Source organism: Solea senegalensis, linkage group LG1 (genome assembly GCF_019176455.1).
Source record: "Solea senegalensis isolate Sse05_10M linkage group LG1, IFAPA_SoseM_1, whole genome shotgun sequence".
NCBI classification, from domain to species: Eukaryota; Metazoa; Chordata; class Actinopteri; order Pleuronectiformes; family Soleidae; genus Solea; species Solea senegalensis.
The window spans coordinates 24,780,166-24,804,113 of record NC_058021.1 but is presented as its reverse complement, the minus strand read 5'-3'; the positions used below and the strand labels follow the sequence as shown (position 1 = coordinate 24,804,113).

Sequence of the window (23,948 nt, the reverse complement as noted above, 5' to 3'; positions counted from 1 at the left end):
AAATTTCACTCAGCATTTTAAACTACTTCATTGTTTTGCTATGACTAGACTTTGAGTCATTTTTGTCTCTCTCAGAACTCTTCCGCCTCCTCTGCTTCTTTTCTTTCCTCCAACTGATTTTTCTTTTCTTGTTTTTCCTTGCTTCACCTCCTCTCACAGCGATCTATGAACCATCGTGTGAGGCCTATAAACATTTGGGCAGGTCCTCTGACACCTACTGGATTGACCCTGATGGCAGCGGACCTCTTGGTCCCTTCAAAGTCAACTGCAACATGACAGGTTTGTATGTGGGAGCACCTAAAAAGCACTGCTCTGTGTGTGTGTGTGTGTGTGTGTGTGTGTGTGTGTGTGTGTGTGTGTACATACACTTCCTGACTCCATCCAGCCCCAGTAACCTGTAAGATAAGGAAACTTTCCAGCCCTCCACAGTCTTAACCTCGAGCAGCAGAGCTCTTAACCTGCTACACCTGGGGTTTCCATGGTAACGCTGTCACTGCTGACATTTAGCTGTGAAGGAGCAGACACACACAGTGTTGCACAAACACACACCCAAGACCACACACACACCGAAAACACAAGAAACAGACTTGTTATGCAAACCTAAGAGTACTAACAGTCTGAGTGACACTTCTGTCTCTCTCTCTCTCTCTCGCACACACAGACATGGCTGAATAAGTAGATAGTCTGCAATACACAAGCATGGTGACAGAGCAAAGGCGAGACTTTTAATGAAATGTCACTGCAGTCCGCCGGCTAGGCCCTTGGTCATGCTGAAAAGCACACACACTCACAGCTTACATTGAGTGACTGAACATGCAGAAGATTGAGTGACTAGCTCATGCTATAACAGTGGACAAATGTCTATTAAACTCAGGACTCTCCGCTGTAACTTCATTGAGAAAACTTCACTGCCATGGCAGCTAAACTGCTCTTTCACGTGTGTGTGTACTGTTTTGTGTGTTATGTAAGTGAATCTGCTGTATGAAGCTACATAACTGGGTGAAAATTTACTAGTTTAAGTCCAGTGATCGTCTCAAAAGTGCAGAAATAACTAAAAAAAACAACAAAACGTCTTTTGGATGGATGTGAAAACTGCAAGGACCCCTGGCAGTGTGTCACTACGACAAGTATTGAGGCCACACTGAAGAGAAAAAATGTCATAATATTATAAAGTCATATTGCGACTTAATTAAATGCATTATTATTAAATAACAGCGACTAGTCTCATAATATTACGACTTAATTCTCATAATATTACGACTTTAGTTTCGAAAGATTTAAATGTTTTTCTTGGGTTTGGCCCTAATACTCTGTCATGCCACAGAACCACTGTATTTGCCATGTCCTGTAACATGTTTGTGTGCATTTTGTGTGTATGTGTAGAGGACAAAGTATGGACGACAGTCATGAACAACCTACCCCCCAAAACAGCAGTTACTGGCTCCAGCAGAGACAGGCGCACCGTCCTGCAGGTCAACTACAGTGCGTCAATGGACCAGGTAACTAAACTGGATTCACAAATGTCTTTTGGATACTAATATGATTGACTCATTTCTTTTGTATTACTGTAGCTGTGTATACAATTGTATTTTATTTGTCGATATTTTTTGTCACATTTTTTCATGGAATATTTCACATTGAATTTACAAATATACTTTCATATTGTCAGGCTAGATACAGCTAACATCCATTTAAGATTATTTATTTTGATGGGTCGTCACATGCGGTATAAGCTGTTAGGTTCTCAAACTGACAGTTTTCCAATTTTTTTGGCCTTTTTTCCCAATTTTTTTTGCTGTTACATTGTGGCAAAATGTTCTTTAGGCACTTTAACATTCGGTGTGTTGCTCGAAACTTGCTAGAAATGCAGTAACATAAGTACTGCACACAGTAGCAGTCTGCAACAAAGCACTAATCATACATCTCCACCCTTTTTATTTAATTCATTGTATTATCTCATTAAACCACACGGAAACCATCTACTGTATGCGTCATGCAAGGAATATCTAACTCTTTTAATCGTGTGTGCAGGCTTACATTTCCGTGTCGGAAAACTGCAGGGGAAAAAAATAAAAAAACAAGCTGTGTTCAGTTAGTAGATTCTAAATGTGTGCCACTTATCTCATGGCAGAACGCTGTGGCTGGAGAGCCAAACACAGTCCATCAGTGTTGGCTCGTTGAGGGTTTACAACAAATTATTTGACTTTTGTTTCGGCAAATTTATTTGTCACAATTAGCGCTAACGGAAAGCTGTGCTTTCAGTCGTTTGTGTTTGCCAACATGGTGCTCTTGAGAATCTAGGGAACCCTGATTGCCCAGTATTCATCATGCGTAATTCAATTAAATAAACACATTGTGCCATAGCTAACCGACAGCAACTGTCCGTGTTTGCTGAAAAAGATGTACGTCGCCAAGATTCTGGAGTCAGTGATGAGCGAAGTTGAAAACATTATTAAAAACGGCTCAGATGTGAGGAGAACTGAGAAGATGCCAAACATGAAACACGTCAGTCGACCTGTGAGTCCCACAGGTTTTGAAGAATAGGGGGAGAGGGGAGAGACATCAGGTCAAGATGTCTGGCGCCTTCCTCTGCTGATACCGAGAGTCTGACCGCATAGTCGAGTTATCGGTCCTCTGCCCCAGTTAGGTTCAACAATGGTCTATATTGAGTTGGTAGGTTTGTGCTATGGAATGCAAGTTTTCTTTTACACTGATGACGGGAGTCACCTGCTCTGCTGTGGCAACTCAGACTTCCTGACTCACGCTCAAAACTCTAAGCCACACTTTGACTTTCGGTCAAAAGCAACTGCACTGTGCTTTCAACCTGCAAAGTGATACTGTGTAACAGGATGTGAGAAGCATATCCTTCCTGAAATTATGTTCCCTCCTTAATTAGTATGGATCACATGTTCCATTGTCAGCCTCTCTAAAACAAAGCAACATCGCAGTGCACTGGGTTTTCATTTTGAGGCTCAATTATTTTCCCTTTCTTGGAAGCCGAAGACCTGTCTGGTTGAATAAAATAAAATGAAAATACATGCCCCTGCTTGTTTTTCCAGGTGACTGCCATCACCGCCAGTGCAGAATACTGTGAGCAGCAAATCATCTACAGCTGTCAAAAGTCCAGGCTGCTAAACACTCCAGGTAAGAGCTGATGGTGGCATCTTTATTCACCGCTGACTCAAACAGGGCACACACACCATTGAGACCAGGCAGAAAGCTTGTTCCCATCTGCTTTCTTGTCTGGGGATTCTACAAAGTCAGGGGTAAAATTAAAAGAAATATCTGATTTACTTGAAAGGATGAACCTAAAAATGCAAACGAGTTACAAAACTGATGACCTGAGACCCAAACTAAGCAAACACCCTTTGGTTGAGGGGCTTTAAAGCTGTTCTAGTGGCTTCTTATCAACCACCTCTTCACTGAGATGCTCCGTGTTTGTTTTTCCTTTAATTTGTCACCCCTGCATGTTTTTTTATGGTTAACTTAATCCCGCGTTTACTCAGGTCGAGAATAAATAATCCAAACCGACCATTAGTAATGCATTGCAGCCCATCCGCGATCCTTTTGAGTAGATCAACTTGGATTACATTTATTTGTATCAGATTTGTTTGCACTTTGTCCGTTTGGCTGTGGTGTGCTTTAGAAAGGCCGGGGTTTCGTGTCAGTTTGGTTTGGATTAGTTAGGCTGGCTTTCGAAATGGCTGAGTTGTGTAAGGTTTGCCCTGGATTAGATATGTTTGATTTGTGGTGTGGTTGGTGTAGTGGAGTTTAATCAGGGTTTTAATAGTTGGTATGCAGTGCAGAATTGGAGAGAGCAGGGCTTGCAGCTGCTGCTGGTGGTGACAGAACAGACAAAGGCAACAGCATTTTACTGTTGTTTTGCCCAGTATGTCTCAGTGCATGGTTTTTAGTCTAATATCTTGTTTGAAGATGACATCTGTGCGTGCGTGTATATACTTGGTATGCTGTGTGACTTTCCCTTTGACCAAGCTTGCAAACTCGCTTTTCCACTGTACATTCCGGCACGGCATGGCTGCACGAAAATGCTGTGACGTTGTTTTATACACGACACACACAAACTAGTGACTTGTTTTCTGTATACTGAATCGTGAGACTCAGTTAATTCAAAAGATTTGAACAGAATCGTTCACAACTTCCTGCATGACCGGAGCACATACTCTGTCTGACACAGTAGCTGAACTGAAATACGGCACAAGGGGTTGTGATGCGGCTCACGGCTCACAATCGCTAAATACACCAGATTTTAGACATTTCCTTGCTATATGTTGTAGATTAACGCATGTCTTTAGGATTTTTAACTGATGCACAATTAGGCATTCTTCAGGTTTGATTCTTGTGTCAAACGTCATGCTCATGACTCTTTTAATGACGACAATAAATATATATATATGTATGTATATATATATATGTATGTATATGTATATATGTATGTATATGTATATATGTGTATATATATATGTATATATGTATATCTATATGTATATATATATGTGTGTATATATATATATATATATATATATATATATATATATATATATATATATATATGCGGAGTCGGGCTGTGCCAGAACTGTGTGGCACCATTCCTTGCCATAAAACATCACTAACTATACTTGATGACCTATTATTGATACCATACATCCCCTTGCTCCCTTTAAATCAAGTAATAATCATCAGTGGAACTTGTAGGGTCCAGCATTTAGGTGAAGGGTTAGTGGTTGGACCCCACACGAACAGTGAGCTCCAGGTTTGTCGATGGCACAAATGCAGTTAAATAAAGGTTGTTACACTGTGTGTCTTTATGCATGCACGTGGGTGTGCATGTGAGTGCTACTGCGCCTTGATTGACAGAAGAAATAAAGCAAAAGGCAGTTAGTAATAGTTGGGTATTAGTGCAACAGACCAAAACTTTGCAATTAACCTCCACTGCTCCAAGAGATGACATCTACACCTACATTGTGCAAAAGCGCACACACACTATCAATTTTTTCTCTATTTTCTCTATCCTCGTTTTTTTTTCTTCACCTTAAATGAAGTTGTGTGGGCGCACGCACACATGGTCCGATCACACGCACTCACAAAGTCAGTCCGTCAGTCCTTCATTTACTAGTTAACTCTTAATTCACTACCTTGTAACTTGGGGAAATCCAATTACCAGGATGAAACGTCTGAGAATGTAGGACTGAGGAAAATCATTTACCCCAAAATATGCTTCATAAATTAGCTGTCAGCTTTTATCAAATTACATTGTCAACAGCGTTGCCTCTGTGGATGACAGACATTCACACACACACACACTTGCTACTCCCCCACTTCCACTGTTTTCCCCGTCCAGATCTCATCTATTACACGGGCTGGCATTTTGAAAATAAACGAACTGTTAAATGGCCAATGTATTCTGCCACCAGTGGCACCCTTAATTTGGAGCTGTAGCAATAATTGTCCTAATGGTCTGACCCTCTGCTTGCCTATTTCACGTACTGCATTCTGCCCTTTTATCATTTTTATCACCTCTCTCACTCAAACACACACACGTCAAACACCCATTGATTCATAATATTAAAATGATGCATGCAGCAGCACATGTACAAAGTTCCAGCCTAGAGATGCACTCCGGATTTCTCCCCATCTCACCTCCCCCTCCTTTCTCTCTCGACTGCTCCCCGTCATCTTCTGCATCCAGATGTACCAATTTTATATCAATCTATTTTCTGTACTTACTCTGCACTTAACTCTCCTCCATTCCCACTTTGTTCTTTCCTTCGTCTCATTTAACAAGTCTCCAATTTTACTTCACATTATTTTCCTCCTTCCTTTTTTTTCTTTAAATCTGCTGCACCCCTACCTCATTCTCTTTCTTTTCTTCCCCTGTAATGTTGGAATCAGTTTTAATACTCTCCACTCACAGCAGCCCCTGCATTATGAACTACTGGTGGCACAAAGTTTGTACAAACAAGCACCCATACGGATGCAGACCAGTAATTTTCTTTAAAAAAAAGGAAAAAAAACACACCAGACACACATCTCACCTACAAATGAAGCCAAAATAGCCCAGACTCAATCCCTGCCATCTCACTCTATTCACCTCATTTTGAGCCAGAATCTGTGCAGTCGTCATGGTGGGGAAGTGAAGTTCTGTGACTGACTTCCCACTGACACACTTGCATAACCAATCTCTAGTTATCTGAGCTTTCACTTGTGGCATCTCGCTCTGTTTCAAAAACAAAAACAAATGAAACCCAAGTTATTTGGTGGAACAAATTGCACTTACTGTGATAACAACTAATCAAAATGACAGGGTTTTTTTTTCAATATTATTTCAGTCCATTTGCTGGCAGGAAGGAGGTGGGGTTTATGACTGATATTGCATGCATAGATCTGTCATGTCATCCATCTTTATATACAGTGAGTGTGTGTGTGCTGTACACCAAAGCATGGCTGCTTTTTTTTTTTTGCATGTTTGTGACACTTAAATGTTTCAGATTATCAAACAAATTACAATTATAGAGGATAAAACTATCTAAACCAGACCTGTTGAATCAAGAGATCACTTAACTAGAACCTGTCAGACAAAGTGAAGTAGGCCAAAAGATCCCAAAAAAAAGGAAGACATCATGTTGCGATCTAAAGACAGTCAGGAACAGATGAGTAACAAAGTAATTGACATCTATTGGTCAGAAGAGGAGTCGGCCAAAATTCCCCCACAGTGATATGATTGCCATGTAGGTTTGGATTGTCTTTTTTTCCCTTAATAAATGCAATCATCACTTAAAAACTACATTTTGTGTTTACTAGGTTTACCTTTGTCTAATACAATGATAAACTGGAACATTTAAGTGTGACAAACGTGCGAAAAAAATAACAAATCACAAAATTCCCTGCACTGTGCATTATTGTTCCCTCTTGCTTTTACGTCCTGTATTGACATGCAGCCTTGACCTTTGACTCAACATATGGAAATAGGATATTAGTGTTCATAAATTTGAGCACTAAATCACTGTAATGGTGCTGATGGAATATCCGGAGACAACGATTGTCTCACATCACCACAAACAATCAAAAACCAACCAACCATTTATTTTCTGAACAGACTGCGATCATTTTCACTCTGTTTTTCTGACTCTCACACACACATACTGCCAGATGTATTCATATCTCTCTCACACACACACATACACATATTATTTTGTTTTTCAACTTATGAAAACACTTTGTTTTTCTCTTTGTTTCATTTGCCTGAAGCAGTCGCGAGAATAATTTATAGCACCCGGGCTAATGAAGAGAGAAATGTTTCTATCAAATAAATGAGCTCATTAATCCAGTGAACTGTGCCTCAGTGAGACGTACTGTAAGTGTCTAATATGTGCATTGTTCATGCAGATGCACACATTTCCTGATCATATAAGGGGAAGTTGCCTAGATTGCTTCCCATTTCGAATATTAATCTAAAAACAGGATTGACCGGGCCTGTGATGTACATTATTTCACAAATAAATGATCACATAATAACACATAAGTAGTCCATAATGATAAAGGAACAACATGAATTTGGCTGTGACTGCCTGAATTACTCATTAAGGTTTAACTCATTGGCTGCCAATTTTGTTTTTTCCTGACAAACATAGCAGTGTCACCTTGTGTAAAAACATATCATTTGGAGTGAATGTCAATGATAGAAAAGGTCAACATTTACTGTGATGTCATTAAGTCACGATTGTCAGTATTTATTTATTGTAAAACATCAGTGTCTGATGTGATGAGCACGTAATGCTGCTCAGTAAAACGGGAGTGTCTTACAAAGATGAAAACAGCATTGCAATGCAAGATATTTATCGTATTTTTGTTAACCCTTAGTGCTCATGCGGCATGGATCCCATGCCCCTTGAGCGTGGATCCATGGAAATTGCCATGGGAATAATACACATTGTCAAAGTTATGATTAATTTTATATTGCATATTTTTCATAGTGATATAAAGCAGCAATAATTGTGAAAAAAGTCACAAAATAGACCTTTATACTCTTATTTTTGTTCATAAAAACGAGCCAAGCGAACTTTGAACTGTGACCTTTTTCCAAATGTCACAAATTCAATATGATTTAAAAGAAATGTGAGTACTTTTAGCTCAGGTGTGTTTATATAGTCAGACTGTCGAGGTTGTGCGGAATGTGAAAAAAGCAGCCTAAATGCTCTTGTGTTCTAAGGGTTAATAAAAAAAGTTCCAGTCATTTCATTTGATGTGTCATAAATATTCAATTATGAGTGGGATTAAATAAACACACGCCCTGACCTGCATTTTAAAAGCGCAAGACTCAAGACTGGCTTAAAGGTGTTCGATCCCCTAAACAACCATGTAGAATTTTGTGTTGGAGAGACAGAAAATGAGAGAGGGGAGGGACAGGAGGTGAGGAAAAGAAGAAACCTAGGTGGCCACAGAGTGGAGAGGAGTGTGTTGAGCATAATGAGGCTGTGTGTATGCATGACATTGTTACACGCCAGTCCTTGGGCTCTTTTGGTCTCAATTATTGCTTCAGAAGTTGCAGCAAGCCAGCCACAGTAATATTCCACACACATGCACACAATCACAGGTCTTGAATTACACCCTTGTGACTTTATTCAGCACCACCAGTAAACCACTTGTTTATTTTTTTGTCTCACTTTTTTTTTAGGGGGGGGGCGCTTTTTGATGTTCATCATTAAATTGATGCAGCGGCAGCGTTCGAGTGTTATTATTTTCTCCTTCCTTTCCTCCTCGCTTTTGCTCTCATGTGTCTCTCGGCAAAAATAACAGGTACCCGTGATGGTGCTCTGCGATGATATGTGAACAAGGCTCGCTGGCATGCAGCTGAGCTACAAAAGTCTACCCCTAATTAAGTTTTATCGTGATAAATACAATCCTTAACCACGCTGCACGGGAAGATCTGCTCACTCAACAGTGTGGCCTCAGCTCACACTTGCTACCTTGTTTTTTGGGGGGTTTTCTATTCTTAGTTGTTTTACTGCTGATGGAAAAATAATAAGTGTATGCATATTCAGGGCCTTGTCTTTGCCTTTTAACTGTTTGACATTTTGTCATTAGTTCAAACATCACTTTGAATTTTGCGTGCTCTCCCTTTTTATTAGCCTATTGTGCTGACACACTGCCCAATTGTGCCACGTCTTTCATTACCCAAACAATGTTCTGGTTACAGTGTCATTAATTTCTGAAAGCACTCTAGGCTAGAAGCATATCAAGGGCCAAGAGAGCTCAAGAGCTAATATACTGAAATACAAGAGAAAGGAAAACCATCGCCAGAGTCTTTGAGCGTCTCTCCTGCTCTCCTCGTCACCCCAGCTCCTATCTTTTTACTTTCCTCTCCTTTTCTTACCCCCTATGGACACGATACTAATTAACGTTAATTTATCCTCTCTATCTTTCCCTGCTTTGAATGCACTGGTGAGAATCCACACGCCTTCAAGGTTGCAGGCAGCATTTTGGCGACCACCCCATGGGCAGGCGAGCTGAAAAGACCCACCGGAGGCTGCATGTGTAACGTTCGGCTTAATGTAGCATCAGAAATTAACAGATGGAATTAGCCTGAGACCCTTCTCCAAAGAGAAGACATTTATATCATAGAGTATATGATGTTTCTGTGCGGTGGTGGACAAGTCGGTGAGCTTTTTCTTGACAAAGCTGGGTTTAGTTTTAGAGGTTGTACAAACACGGACCCCGCGCAATGTACGATCCATCACAGCAAAGCCCAAATCATTTACATCCCATAATGCATGCTCTCTGCTTGCTGTTGCCTTGGTAATGCGCCATTGCCTTGGATAATGCTGTCATATGTTGTGTTGACAGAGTCGTGTGTCTTATTCCACCCCACGTCTGCCTACCTGACTGCGACACTTACAGCTTATAGCTACACAGGCGCAGGTGTCGGAGTAAAAGAGTATAACACTTTACAGTACATTAAGTTGGAGTAATAAGGTGTTTGCCAGGGCAGCGTCTCTCTTTTTTTTTTAATCATTCATTCCCTCAGTTATGCTTTTTCTTTCTCTGTAAATCGTTCTCTTTCCTCCTCATTATGTTTGTCATTTATTTTTGTCAGTCTCTTAGTCATACTCTTTTCTTTTTTAGACTTGTGTATGTGGGAGCTCCCGTTTAAGTGACAGGCCAGAGTGAGTAGAGTCCGTGAGTGGAACCATGTGTCATGGAATTGTTTGTCGATACAGCACCAGCTGCTCACGCAGGCCTGACTGTGTGCTTCCGTGTGTGTGTCTGTGTCTGTCTCTCATTCGGCACTTGTTGTGTTTGCATGAACGAGTGTGCTGTTAAACTACTGTACTGTACTCTCCTCTCTGCGATCACAAGGCACGGATTCTGTTTCAGTAGCCGTCATTGAGCAAGAGAAGAAGGTGCAATTCCTAAAATGTCCTTGTTGGAGAAAATGTACTGAATGAGAATCTATTTCCTTCCAGTGCTGTTTAAAAAGTATTCTGTAATCATTTCTTAACGTGTTTTGAACATTACACGACCAGTGTTTGACAGGTGTGTGTGTTCAAACTCCACAAGAATACTATCATAAAAAAAGGTTTAATGAAAGGCGTTGTCTTTTCCAATGGAGACAAGTCTGTCTGTTGTACCTGCCACAGCTGCTGACACCTGGAATTAGTGCAGTATTTCAGAACAGAGTTAGGGATCAGATGGTACAAGGTGCTCTGGGCCATGTTTTGCAAGAACATGAACCTCTCCTGAACACATAAATTTAAATGTGGTCGTCTGACGCGCACATCTCCACTGGATTTATTCATCTGTAATGCAGAAGAATAACAAGCACAGATGTGATGACTATTTTCTCCTCTGGGTTTATTTCTGATTCAACGTCTTCTATGTATGACGTGTCCAGTGCACATGAGTAGAATTTAACTCTTGTCAGTGGGGAAAAAGTTATGATAAAAAAAAAAACACACTTCTATTTTTCCTCTAAATAGAACTTCAAATTGTGTTTGCATCTGTCATTAACAGAGCTTTTTATTAATATCAATTATTTCTCTTTAACCCCGTGCTGTTTTTCAAAAATAATGTTGTATGCACGATGTTTGCGGGCTAAGTCAGAGTCTGTGAGCTTTAATTTGCTCCGACTGTGAGAACATGATTGAGAGCTGTGTGTGTTTGCAACCTTTACTAATGTTCCGTGCCATTTATGAATGGTCTTAATTAACTCCGTGTTTTAAATTCATAATGCAGTAAACGGCAAAGGACATAGTCATAGCTGTAGCCTAATTTAATGTAATTTAACATCATTTAAACCTTCAGAGATTTAATTGCATTTTGAATTTGTAGATTCTGTGTCACTGTTAATTGTTGGAGTGAAATAAGGCTTCCACTTCTATTAAAGGATGCAAAAAAAAAGATCTTCCATAGCTTAATTAAAACTTAAAGTGAGCTATTTAAAATGGTGCACTAACATGCTAGATTGTCAGCTTTTGTCTTAGATCAAATTAAAATTGTGAACACAGACTGGTGTTTCCTGCCTTTGCTCTTTTCGGGCAAAAATTAGACATCAGTCAAAGTAAAGATCCTACAAGAGGGGAGTCCATTATCCATACACAAAAGGCAGCACTCAGCACATCGCATTGCGAACAATTTGCTAATGGTTTTGTTACTGCCACTGTATACATCAGCTTCCAAGACAAGACATTAAACTTGTTAATTGTCTTCTGGGACTGACGTAAAGCCAGTCCAGAAGAGTAAGCCAATGCCAGTGTGTTTTTCACTTTTACATTTTAGTTTCAACAGTAGAAACCACACAAAAAACAACCAAACAATAAAAAAAAAAGAGAATGAATTGCTCAAGAATAAAGATGTTTTCAGAAACGGCAACAAAGTACAGTCTGTCCATGAACCCACAGAAACACACATATCATTCAAAAGCATACACCAGTAATAGAACTTACTAAACATCATGAACAAACACATAATGCAACAACCTCTCTATGCACATATCCACATCCACACAATGCATGCCTCACTTTGGATTCTTTTTTTTTTTTGTCTGGGTTATTTCTGCAACTGCTCTTTTTTTCTTTCTGAACTATTTCCGTCTCTAGGTGTTCTTGTATCTCATCCCCTTTTTGAAATGCTCACTGCTGAAGGGTGGGCCCAAGGCAGTGAGCATTATACAATAGGCAGCTATTCTTCTTAGGACACTGCGTTGACTTTCAATTGGACATGGACTAAACAAAGCCTTCTCCCTCACTTTAATCACAATTAAAATCTTAGTCCAAAAATTAAGCAGTTCTTCAGAAATAAGGTTCTTTCTCATTAGGAACAAGGGCAGCATTTATACCAGAAAAGGTCCTTAAGAAGTAAAGAATACCATTTTACACACGTACGGACACAATCAGATCTGACTAACATTTATTGGTCTGGTGTCCTGTTTTAAAGAAGAATTGCAAGTCAGTCAGAGTTGATTGGGTCGAGGGTGGTGTGTCCATGTGCGTTTTATAAGGCACTTATATTGACAACTTTATCAAATTGGTAGTCATTTATGTGAGTCGTTTCCTTAAGCCAAGATAAGTCCAATTTACTGTACTGTACTATTCAAATATATGTCTCTGTGTTCAGCGTCTCCGCCTGTAGGTGTCACCATGGCTGATCACCTGCTTGTGATTTAGCAGAGATTTATTTTTTACTTTGGATGACACAACACGTTTATCTGGGCTTGGGACTGGCACTAGAAGTACACTGGATGTGGCTGGGGTCAGTTTAGAGTGTCCAATTAAGGGGAGCAATGAGGACTGGGCACCTTGCTCAGGGATACCGCAGCCCTTGACCTTGGGATTTGAACCGAGGTCATCCCTTTCCGCTTGGCCATGGGTGGCCCATTTTCAGGATGTTGAAATTAGGTTTTAAAAAATGGATCAAATGTATTTAATGGAAGTGTTACACAAATGCTCTTTTCTGATGTCAGGTATACAAAAATTAAATAAAACAGGCGCACAAAACAAAAATAAACTAGTAAAGGACTTCGATTCAGACAACTTAATTACACTAATTTAAGTTCACCCTTTACTTTTTGTTTACTAAAACACAAAAACACTTTTGCTTTGATTAAAACGTTGCTGTCTAAATTTCTCTTTTCAAGTTCCTTTTTTCTGATTCTCAGTCTATTTTTTCTTCCTCGTGTCTCCCTGGAGTTTGTGTTTTACTCACTGTTGTTCACATCGGGAGTGTGTCTGCTGTGCACCTGCTGCTATGTTCTTTTATACAGGGTTTATCATTGGTAATGCAATTTTTGCATTTAAATGCTGCTCTGCAATGAACTTAGTGCCAGAACTCTTCAGCATGAAGCTGCCCATCTGTTGGTCCTTCAAGTATTTCACAAATGAAATGTGTTTACTTGTAAACAAAAACATTAAGAGCTGTATACGGGGCATATGCAGCATTGAAACTGCAGTGAAAGATCATTTTCTCTTTTCATGTTGCTCTGAAACATGAGTGGTTTTTGGGAAAAATAGACAAGAGTTTTATAATCCCAAGAATACCAATGTGTTAACAACTTTAAAGTTCATAAATAGTCTAAAAAGACTCCACTGGGCTAATATATATAATATTAATATAATATTTTGATATCAGGATCGGTCACACAAAAATGGTATCGTCCCATCCCTAGTCTTCATTACTTTATTAGCAATTTTAACAATTGTTACCTTATTAACAGTGCTTCTAGTGTAATAATATTCTGAATAAACACTCCCTGCAGGAAATCACTGACAACACAAGGAAGCTCAGACAGCTTTTAACTAAAATGCAATGTTACATCAGTTCTGTAACAGCTAAGGCCAATGGCCCAACATAATTCTTTTGATATTTTATTTGATATTATCCGCAAACACGTGTGTCAACCAGATCAAGATCGAGTGCAGCTTTCTTTTTTTATTTCCAGTATTACCCACAGACGAGAACATGTGAACAGAGTACACAGATGTCCCTGACACTCGCACAGCTTACAGAGCAGCAATGTAGTCCATCTCTCTCCACCAAAGACTTTTAATTAACAGCATGGAGTCTCCCTCTTATATGTGTGCATCTCGAAGATGCTGCGGCTGCTGCAGCTGACACGGTTATATGATACAATAGGAAACCTCCCGTGCTGAAGGGGTACGACTTAATTTGGCACTTATGAGAAAGCAGCATTTGCATTTTGAGCAGGTAATTAGAGTTCTAATGTGAACTTCACATTCTACTTTTGAAATAAAATCTAGTTGTGACAGAGAATGTATTCGTGTGTGGTATAAGTTAGTATGTGTGTATCCCCTTTGGATGCCCATGTCCCTGATATAATGGATGAAGAGTATTGTTAGATGGCAGCATTAAGCCGAGTCTCCCAAGAGAGAAAAAGCTTTGCTTGGTTTTCACTCAAGTGGGAGAGATTTCTGATGTAAGCATACTGGGTGATGATAAAGTGAATGTGATTCTTTATTGATCTCCTTTGGGAGATTATTATTGTTTATGGCTCCGGAGTGTCAGCAAGTTGCTAAGAGGAAAGTTTTTTAAAAAATCAGCTTGTTAGTGTACCTATCAAGTGCAAATAATAAGGACATATTTGTATTCTCAGAGCTTTGGTTCGACGTGTTTGGCTCTCAAAGCCCACACTTGCATGACCTTTAAGAACAAAGCCTTCAGCAGTGAAATCTCATTAACTTTTTCATGCTGATGTCGTGACGTTTGTCTTTCATTCTGAGCAAGTGCACATCCTGGTGCTTGGCGGTGAAATAAAACCCGCCATCATTCACTCCTTTCATTTTCAAATTAAGCATTAATGATTTACAGCTTTAGTGTGGAGACATTTGAGGGAAGAGTCTGGTTTTCTTCTTCTTCTTTTATCCACATAAAATCCTTTTTTTGCCATTTGCAGTGTATCATGTAACGCTCACTGTTCAAACACTGAGCTGTGTGTCATATTATATTACTCCTGCTACAAGTTTGCACTTCTTCAGAGATGTAATATATGCTAACATGTAAGGACAAAGCACAGGAGTAATACACCTACCGTGGAAGTTTCTTGCGCTACGGAGACAATGTTGAGAAACATGAGACCAGTCTCACAGTGAAATAGTGCGGCACCATATGAACCTACAAGCACGTTAGATGGATAAAATAACAAGTTTGGATGTTATGAAACCATGTCATGTTTAATGATCAGCAACCTCACCAATGCGGCAACGTCCTGCATCTTTTATCTGCCTCCTGTAAGTGGTCAGTATTTATATATCGCTTTTTTCTAGTTTGTATAACCACTCAACGCTGCTCATCATCACACATTCACACAGCACATCCGTGTGCAGCACTTTTTTTCTATCATACATCTTTCATACCCATTTCGGCAGTGTCTGTAACTATTTCAATTTTATCGCACCTCCTTTGCGATGTACTGTAGATGTGATATGGAGTAACTTATAGTTTGTTCCTCTCCTTACATGCTGTGATCACTTCAGGAAAAAAACCCATTAATCTTTTATTGTTAATCGTCATTAAACACATCTCCTTTCATGCAAGTGTACATCTCTTATGAGGAAGGTATTCTGCTATTGTTTTCAGTTTGTTTTTTTATTGTAAGAGAACTCTACTGTCCAAGGATATAACAAGCATCTGGATCTTTACCTTACAGCCTTCATCCATGCTCATGCATTCTGTTTTCTATACTTAATTAGCTGCTGCTCTTGAGCTCAGAAGATGGTTGAGAGACATTTTTTTTTACATTTTGACAGCACACAAAGCATAATCTTGATCATTGTGTGATTTTGAAAAGGAACTGCCTCATATTGCCCAATCAATACAGATTTTCACTGGGCGAATAGAAGGAGAAGGAGGAAGTAAAAGTTTGTATTTTGGGAGCAAGTATACCGATGAAGGGGTGCAGACAGAGATTGATGTAGAGTGACGGAAAAGGGGGGATAAATAAAAGAGGGAGAAGGGAAAAAAGAAGAAGAAGAAGCAGATTAGTTTGTTTTCTGCTGCTTGCTCTGACATTGAAAGATATGTCAGTACTAATGTCCCAGAAAGCCTTGAATAACACAGCAAACCAATACATATCCCCCTTAATGGGATTTTCTGAGCTGTACTTGCTCACACTCATGTGCGCACACACACACGCGCACGCACAACACACACACAAACGGCACACCATATGGCCGATGCCTCGCAGAAAGATAAAAAGCAAATGGAAAAATAGAAACATCTCGCTTGAGGAGTAATTATAATATTGTCTCCTCATTTGTGACGAGCTAAGGGTTGATCTCAATTATAAAGCTTTCCAAAGCAATCCTCGGCTCTCCATTCGTCCTCCCCAAGGTTGCCCGGCTCAACGGAGGCACGGCGAGCTGTAGTGTATGACCATAAACTGATCATCAAACATGGAGGTTTCGGTGATGGATCACATGCAGCGGCGCATTTGCATATGCATACTAATCGGCTGTGCCTTTTTTTTTTCCACCTGTCTCTCACTCGCGTGCACACAAACACATTCATATATATTATGAGCCATGAAAGGTTTTCAGAACGTCATTAGTGTTTATGCATGCAGCAGGTTGTCTGCATCAATAAGTGCAAAGTTTCTGTGTGTTTTTTTTCTTGTATTTGTTGCCTCTTCAGGAACATTTCTGGCATAAACACTGACCTTGTCAGGTCCTAATAAGGCAGAACAACATTTCTGAGGAAGTGGTTTAGTTTAGGGATAAGATTTGAATGACTTGGTTAAGGTTAGGGTTAGGCAATGAAGTTAAAGGTAAAAGGCTTTGTTTAAGCTGTTCAAATGAATGGAATTCAATGTGCATGCATGTGCGCGTGCGTGTGTGTTTATGCCTGGTGCTCACTTGAGGATGTTTTAAAACCCGCTCTCGGATTACAGCAGGATATTGGGGCACAGAGAGATTAGACCATTTGAAAAACAACGGGAGGAGAAAAAAAAAAGCGAGGAGCCATCACTCAGTGGTGCTAATGAAGCAACACAGAGAGGAGAGACGATTATACAGAGCTTGACCTTGAGCTGTTTTTGAAGTAACCCCAGGACAGTTGGAGAGACAAAGTGGTGAAAAGTTTTACCGCTGCCGCGTATAAGGACGAGGAAGGAATGAGAGTGTATGTGGGTAAAATAAATCTGAAGTACAGTTCCACCAGTGTGTCCCCGCCTCAATGTGAGTGTGACTGTTCTTGTTTTCTTGTGATATTAATGCCTGTGCAGCAATTTGTATATATATATATATATATATATGTGTGTGTGTATATGTGTATGTATGTATATATATATATATATACATATGTATGTATATGTATATGTATATGTCTATATATGTATGTATATATATATATATATGTGTGTGTGTATATATATGTGTATGTGTACATATATATATATATATACTGTATATACATATATAAAAAAATGTCAGTGTTTATTCTGATGTGAGTGAATGTGTGAGTGCTTGTGTTGAGCAGATGACACATCTTTGTGGAACATTGTTTTCGCCTTGTCTCTCACGCGGGGAGAATAAACAAGCCGATGAATATTCATGACGTTTGTCTTATCGATTGTTGATGTGCCATATGACATTCTCTTGTAATTACTCAGCGCCAATTGTTTGTGTGTGTGTGTGTGTTTCCGTGTGCATGTCGCCCCCCGTGTATTGTTCAGCGCGTTTGTACGCATAGCCTGTAATTCCTGAGTGCTCGAGCTTGTGACACCCTCCTGGGTATCAACTCATGACAGCTTTGTGACGGACTTGACATAATCCTAATGTCTGAGTCATGCATGTGGGCCCCTTAATTAATCTTGTTACTGAGAGGGAGAGGGAGAGAGAAAACAGGGAACTCTTTTAGTGTCCAAAACTCTTGAAACTATGGTAATAAGGGCACTTGTAAGCAGATGGCGAGGTGTTCAATACCCTGACTAATTGAGTAAAGAGTCGTCTATTAAATGTGAAAGAATGAACATTATTTAAAAAGTAATCATCCATAGTGAAAATCATCAGTTTTTTATTTTAATTCTTTAAATGTGCTGACAGAATATTTTCCATAACCATTGCCATAAAAAGCTTTCATTGTTTGCTTCCCATTGAAATGTTTGATTCAGGATTTAAAGGGGCATTACACTTACATTATTAACCCTTCTATGACCATGGCATGCATACTCCTCAGTACTGTAACTGCTAGACTGTTTGTGATATCTAGAAAATTCATTCAACTATGGACTGCTGATCTGTCCAGGGTGACCCCGCCTTTCGCCCTATGTCACCTGAGATTGCACAGCACCCAGTGTGACCCTCATGTGGAGGGTAAAGCGGTATACTGTATAATGGAAAACAGAAAAAATAGAAGTTTGCACCCATATACTTATCATTACGGTAGTGCCTTCACACATTTGTGATTTGGGCTTATTCCTAAACAGTTGAATAACTCCTAGATATTGAAAGTCAAGAGGACAGAACACTCACTCATTAAACATTTAACACACCGTAAAATCTATATAATGAGATTATCTTGATGGTCATAAGAGGGTTAAAAGGGCTAAATTCTAAACGTGTAGATCTACCAAACAAGGGCTTGCCTTGCATCTTCAATGCAGACCCACATTTTTCCAACTCTTGTCTAGATGTTTTTGAGAGGATTAGTGAGGCCTTTTGGTTTGGCATAGACATTTCTGTTGCAGAGATTTTGATTATCATGTGAGACGACCAGAGATTTAGTTAATGGAGTCAGTGATGAGTGAAGTTGAAAAGCTTTATTGAAGACCTCAGAGAACTGAAACAATGCCAAACATGAATAATGAGATGTTAACAGTTGGGCAGCCTCTGTCATTCTGCCAGTGGATCTCAGAGTTAAGGTAAATCTTTGGTTTGGAGGAGAGGAGAGGAGAGGAGAGGAGAGGAGAGGAGAGAGAGAGAGAGATCTAAATACAAGTACATTTTATTTGTATAGCACTGAATCCCAGCATACATTATCTCAAGGCACTGTAGACAACATCCTCGAGAGCAGAGGAACCCAACAATTCACACAGTGAGCAAGCAGGTATCAGTGGATAGAAAAAAAACTTTCTTTTAACTGGATCTCTGACAGAACCAGACTCAAAGATGTGCAGCCATCTGCCTCGACCGGTTTGGGTGAAAGGAAAAAAGGGGGGAGAGAGAACAAGAAGGAGGTGAGGTAGAGACAGAAGAAAGAGACCATGGAGTAGATATACAACAATTATATCAACTTATAAGTTTAGACAGGACAGTTCTGAGTCAGTGATGACATGTTTATAGAACTACAATGTCATTTATATAAGCAGCAGCAATGTTGATAAAAAATATTATACTGATATCAACTTCAATTATAGCATAATAATAATGGTAGTGATGCAATATGTATGATAATGGTAATAACAAAAGCCTCGAAACTGGATCTGGACCCAGTTACCAGTCCTTTGCCCAGTTGTTCAACAAAGATATAATGAGGAACACTCTGTAGACAAATTATGGTTACCAAGGTTACACAGAGGCCTTTATGATTTGCCAGTTTCTATACTGAGTTGTTAGGTTTGTGCTTGGTGATGGAAGTTGCTAATTTAAAGAAGGCCGAATAATATGTTTTTCTCTTACAATGTCTGACTCATAGCTGCAGCCCTCTGTAATCAACTAACCCTTCTATTAACCTGGCTGTCAAAGTGAAAAAGATTAATACATTAATAATGTAAATAAACTGGCTCATCATTAGTCTTTAATCTCTGATGACATCATTTTATGAGAGGGGCCTCAAACTCAAAAGACCTGGGGGCCAATAAGCATCTAGTCTGGTCAAGAGGGGGCCAGTCTAGAGAAGATAAGTGGGAGGAAAAAAGCAGCTGTTCAGTGGTGGGCAATATGACCTTATAATGTAATGATTTCATCATGATGTCGCAATAAATGATGTTCATGATGATATTTTGCAGAACCTCAAAGAGAAAGTGCTCTTTTTGATGTGGAGTGATGCATACCTCACAATAAAAACACATTTATGATGCAAGATGGATCTATAAATAATAAACAGAGAAATAAAAAAAGATTAAAATTGTAATACCTCTTTGTATACCTTTGTATACCTCCAGAAAATTAAGTATTATAACATTTCCTTTGTCATTTCTTCCCAAGTTTGAGAGCGCTGTTTTATGACTTGATGCAATAAAATGTCTTGCATAATGTGCCACATAAATTGGTTCCAAATATCAACTTTTTTTCCCCCTTATCAAGTCCAACGGTTCTGCTCCTCTGTTCCCATCGCTGAATGTTGCTCGAGCTCCTGCAGCCATAGCGTTTAAGTGCATGCATTTGCCAGGTGTCGGCTGGTGCTGTCGGAGCTGCAGTCATGGGCGCGCTGCCAGTGTGCGGTGAGTCACGAGAAAAATAATTCAGGCCTGTGGGCAGACAAATGTGCAGTGCATCTATTAATTGAAAAGAGAACATTATAGGATTAAGCCATTGTTTGAGAAGAAAACGAAAATATTTCAGTTGATTTTGATGGTAAGACTTTAGAGTTTTAGTCACGTAAGAGCAGGAGTTATACAAACTATGGAGTGTGCCATTTATTGAAGCTATTGTAAAGTTTATATTATGTTAAGGATTTAGTTTGTAGTTTGTAAATCTAGTAAAACGTAATCACAGTTCTAACACTTGTCATTCAACATCGAGCTGTTATTTACACTAGAAATATGGCAGAAATTCTTTTTCAGTCTTTTATAGTGCCACTCTTTTTTTTTCTGGCAAGTTGGCAAATATTTAGTGATCATTTTTATATTTTCCGTGAGGCACCACTAATTGGCGTTATTGTCATCAGCATTTGAACCAGATCTGTGTGTAAAGTTTTCTGTATCCCTACAAGTTCCTTGCATACAGTTCTGTTTGCATCTTGGATGTGAGCTCTGCCTTCGGGTATTGACAAAGTCTAAAAAAATATATATATATATTTGTTGGCCCAATTCATGATCTTTGCCTCTGATATGTTGGCCTTCAGCTATCCGAGTTTGTTGGCAAAAATCTATTGAATATTTCACATTTCATCCCGAAGAAAACTCATTTTCAGTGCAGTTTTGGATGATTTTTGAGGCTTGTGCCGAAGTTTGGAGCTTTTTATTATTTTTTTGCCACACTTAAATTCAGCCAGACTGAGGAAGTCATTTTGTCAAAGGGGCCCCTGGAAAAAAGTCAAGCAAACAAATTATCTTGACTGTTTAATGTTTGCTACAGTTTCAGGGTGCAATTGATTTGGATTAGGATCAAAGACTTGCAGCAATATTGCACAACAATAACAGAACCTGGGCTTTTAGCTGTGTAGTTTATACCTTCATAGAAAACAAACAGCAATTGATGTTTGTTTGCTTGTGCATAGCAGCCAAAATGGAACGTCAGTTTTTTTTGGTTTGGTTTTGTTTTTTTGTGATGTTTGCATTTTGCTGTGGTTGTGGTTGCCAACGGGCTAATGTGGAGGAGAGAGGGAGAGGAGGTGATGAGTTGGATGGATGCTGTGATACTCATTAACCCATTAGATGGAGTAACAGCTGGACACACAGAACCATCTGCAGCATGTTTCCTTTCTAAACAAGACTGTTTAACCTGATCTCTTTTTCTCTCCCTCTCACACACACACACACACTTCATCCATACCTCTTTGTTCCGCTCACACATTCTGATCTACGTGTGCCTCTTCCACTCTGTCACACACACACACACAGGCGATCTGAACTCTCTCACCCCTGCGAGTCCTTAATTTTCCAGCTGTGTAGGCAAGCAGCGGTTGGCAGTTTGTCCCCCTGACAAGGGTCACTGACCCAGGGGAAAGAGCTCTATGTCTCTCCCCCGACTGCCTGGAGGACTGGAAGCCAGACAGTGAGATAAACACTCGAAGACAGAAGGGGGAGGGAGAGAGAACTGGAGGGTGAGAGGGAGGTAGAAATGGAGCGCAGATGGGTGGGTTTGAGGGAGGGAGGCACACGGAGTGGGGAAATGAGAGTGTGTGATGAGGAGTGGAGGGTTGAGTGGAACGAGGAAGGATGGAGCCAGGTCAGACCAGCAGCTTGAAGGGTGGAGGTGAAAATGAGAGTGGGGTGATGTTGGTGTGGGGGAGTCCACTGAACCGCAGCGTGATGGAGCACAGTGTTAACGGATAAGACGGGAGTTGAGAAGGGGCAGGCTTGGTTTGTCGATAGCAGCTTTTGTCAGAACGCAACATGGGGAGACACACACACACACACACACACACACACACGCGCCATTATGGAAAGAGAGGAAACTGAGCTGAAGGTCTAATGTATTTGTTTAGGCATATCTGAGAGAGAGAAAAGAGAGAGGGACACAGCCGAGGCTGTGCTTGCATAGCCCTCTCTGATTTATATTGCACCGTAAAAAAGGCAATTTATATGTCTTACACACTACAAGGATTCCAAGATTTCAACCTACCTTTCATGCAGATGCACTTCATTGCTCAGGAAAGTGCTCTGCGTGCAGTTTAACTCTGTTCTCTGTCTTTCACTTTAAAGACGGTGTAAAGCAGCAATGTATATTTGTGTTCTGAGTTTGTAATGTCACAGTAAAACGTGTCATTAACCACCCAGCCGGAATGGACTGACGTGTGTGTATACGATATCCTGATTTCTTATTTTTTAGCATGTTTGTCACACTTAAATGTTTCAGATCATCAAACAAATTTAAATATTATTCAAAGACAGCACAAGTAAACACAATGTGTTTTTTAAATGAAGGTTTTTATTATTAAGGGAGGGAAAAAAAAATCTAAACCTACATGGCCCTGTGTGAAAAAGTGTTTGCCCCCTAAACCTAATAACTGGTTGGGCCGCCGTTTGCAGCAACAACTGCAATCAAGCGTTTGCGAGGCAAGTGAGGCCTGCAGTTCTTTAGATGTTGTTCTGGGTTCTTCTGTGACCTCTTAGATGAGTCGTCGCTGCGCTATTGTGGTAATTCTTGTCGGCTGGCCACTCATGGGAAGGTTGCCCACTCTTCCATGTTTTCTGAATAAAATATATTTGTGAATAATGGCCCTCACCGTGGTTCACTAGAGTCCCAAAGCTTTAGAAAGGTCTTTGTAACCTTTTCCAGACCGATAGATGTCAAATACTTTGTTTCTCATTTGTATAAATGAGAAAAAAAGTAATATATATATATATATATATATATGTATGTATGTATATATGTGTATGTATGTACGTACATATATGTAGTCACTAGAGTCCCAAAGCTTTAGAAAGGTCTTTGTAACCTTTTCCAGACCGATAGATGTCAAATACTTTGTTTCTCATTTGTATAAATGAGAAACAAAGTAATATATATATATGTGTATGTATGTATGTATATATGTGTATGTATGTACGTACATATATGTATATATGTGTGTATTTGTATATATATGTGTATGTATATATATATATATATATATATATATATATATATATCAGAGGTTGAGCTAGACTTTTTCGTTGTCTGTCATTTTGACTGACAGGGTCATAAAAATCCCATCATATTCAATTTTTACCGGTCACTTTAAATGATAATAATGACATATTTAATTGCATTGTTCATATTGCAGTGGAATATGAACAGTTCACCTGTAGCCTAAACGCACAGTCTCACACATTCCTCCTGGTCCACATGCCTGCTTGCGCGTAGTTGTGCGTGGTAGGAAATCCCGCAGCATGCTCTCCTTCTGCACCAGTGGATCAGCTGCACCAGTCACTGACGCGCTCCAAAGCCTCCTGTCCATAGCTCTTTAACACGTTGTCAGCACTACAAGGATAGCGAGATGCATTGAGTACGGTGTCCAGGTCAGAAATTATGCTCAGATTCTCCGATGGGAATCTTTATTTTGTCGCACAACATTTTTCTATCCTCCCTCCTCAGCCAGGAGATCTCCCGCTCCCA

At 39.7% G+C, this 23,948-nt stretch overlaps 1 protein-coding gene across 2 annotated transcripts in view; it reads left to right on the top strand.

Moving 5' to 3' along the window:
- The window catches only part of cntnap2a (contactin associated protein 2a), a 315,409-nt gene that overhangs the window by 207,771 nt on the left and 83,690 nt on the right, over window positions 1–23,948 (top strand). For both annotated transcript variants that reach the window (XM_044036945.1, XM_044036937.1), the window contains exons 13-15: window positions 160–279; window positions 1,384–1,499; window positions 3,060–3,144. In XM_044036945.1, coding sequence (XP_043892880.1) covers window positions 160–279; window positions 1,384–1,499; window positions 3,060–3,144 — 321 coding nt within the window. The remainder of the gene's footprint in view (window positions 1–159; window positions 280–1,383; window positions 1,500–3,059; window positions 3,145–23,948) is intronic.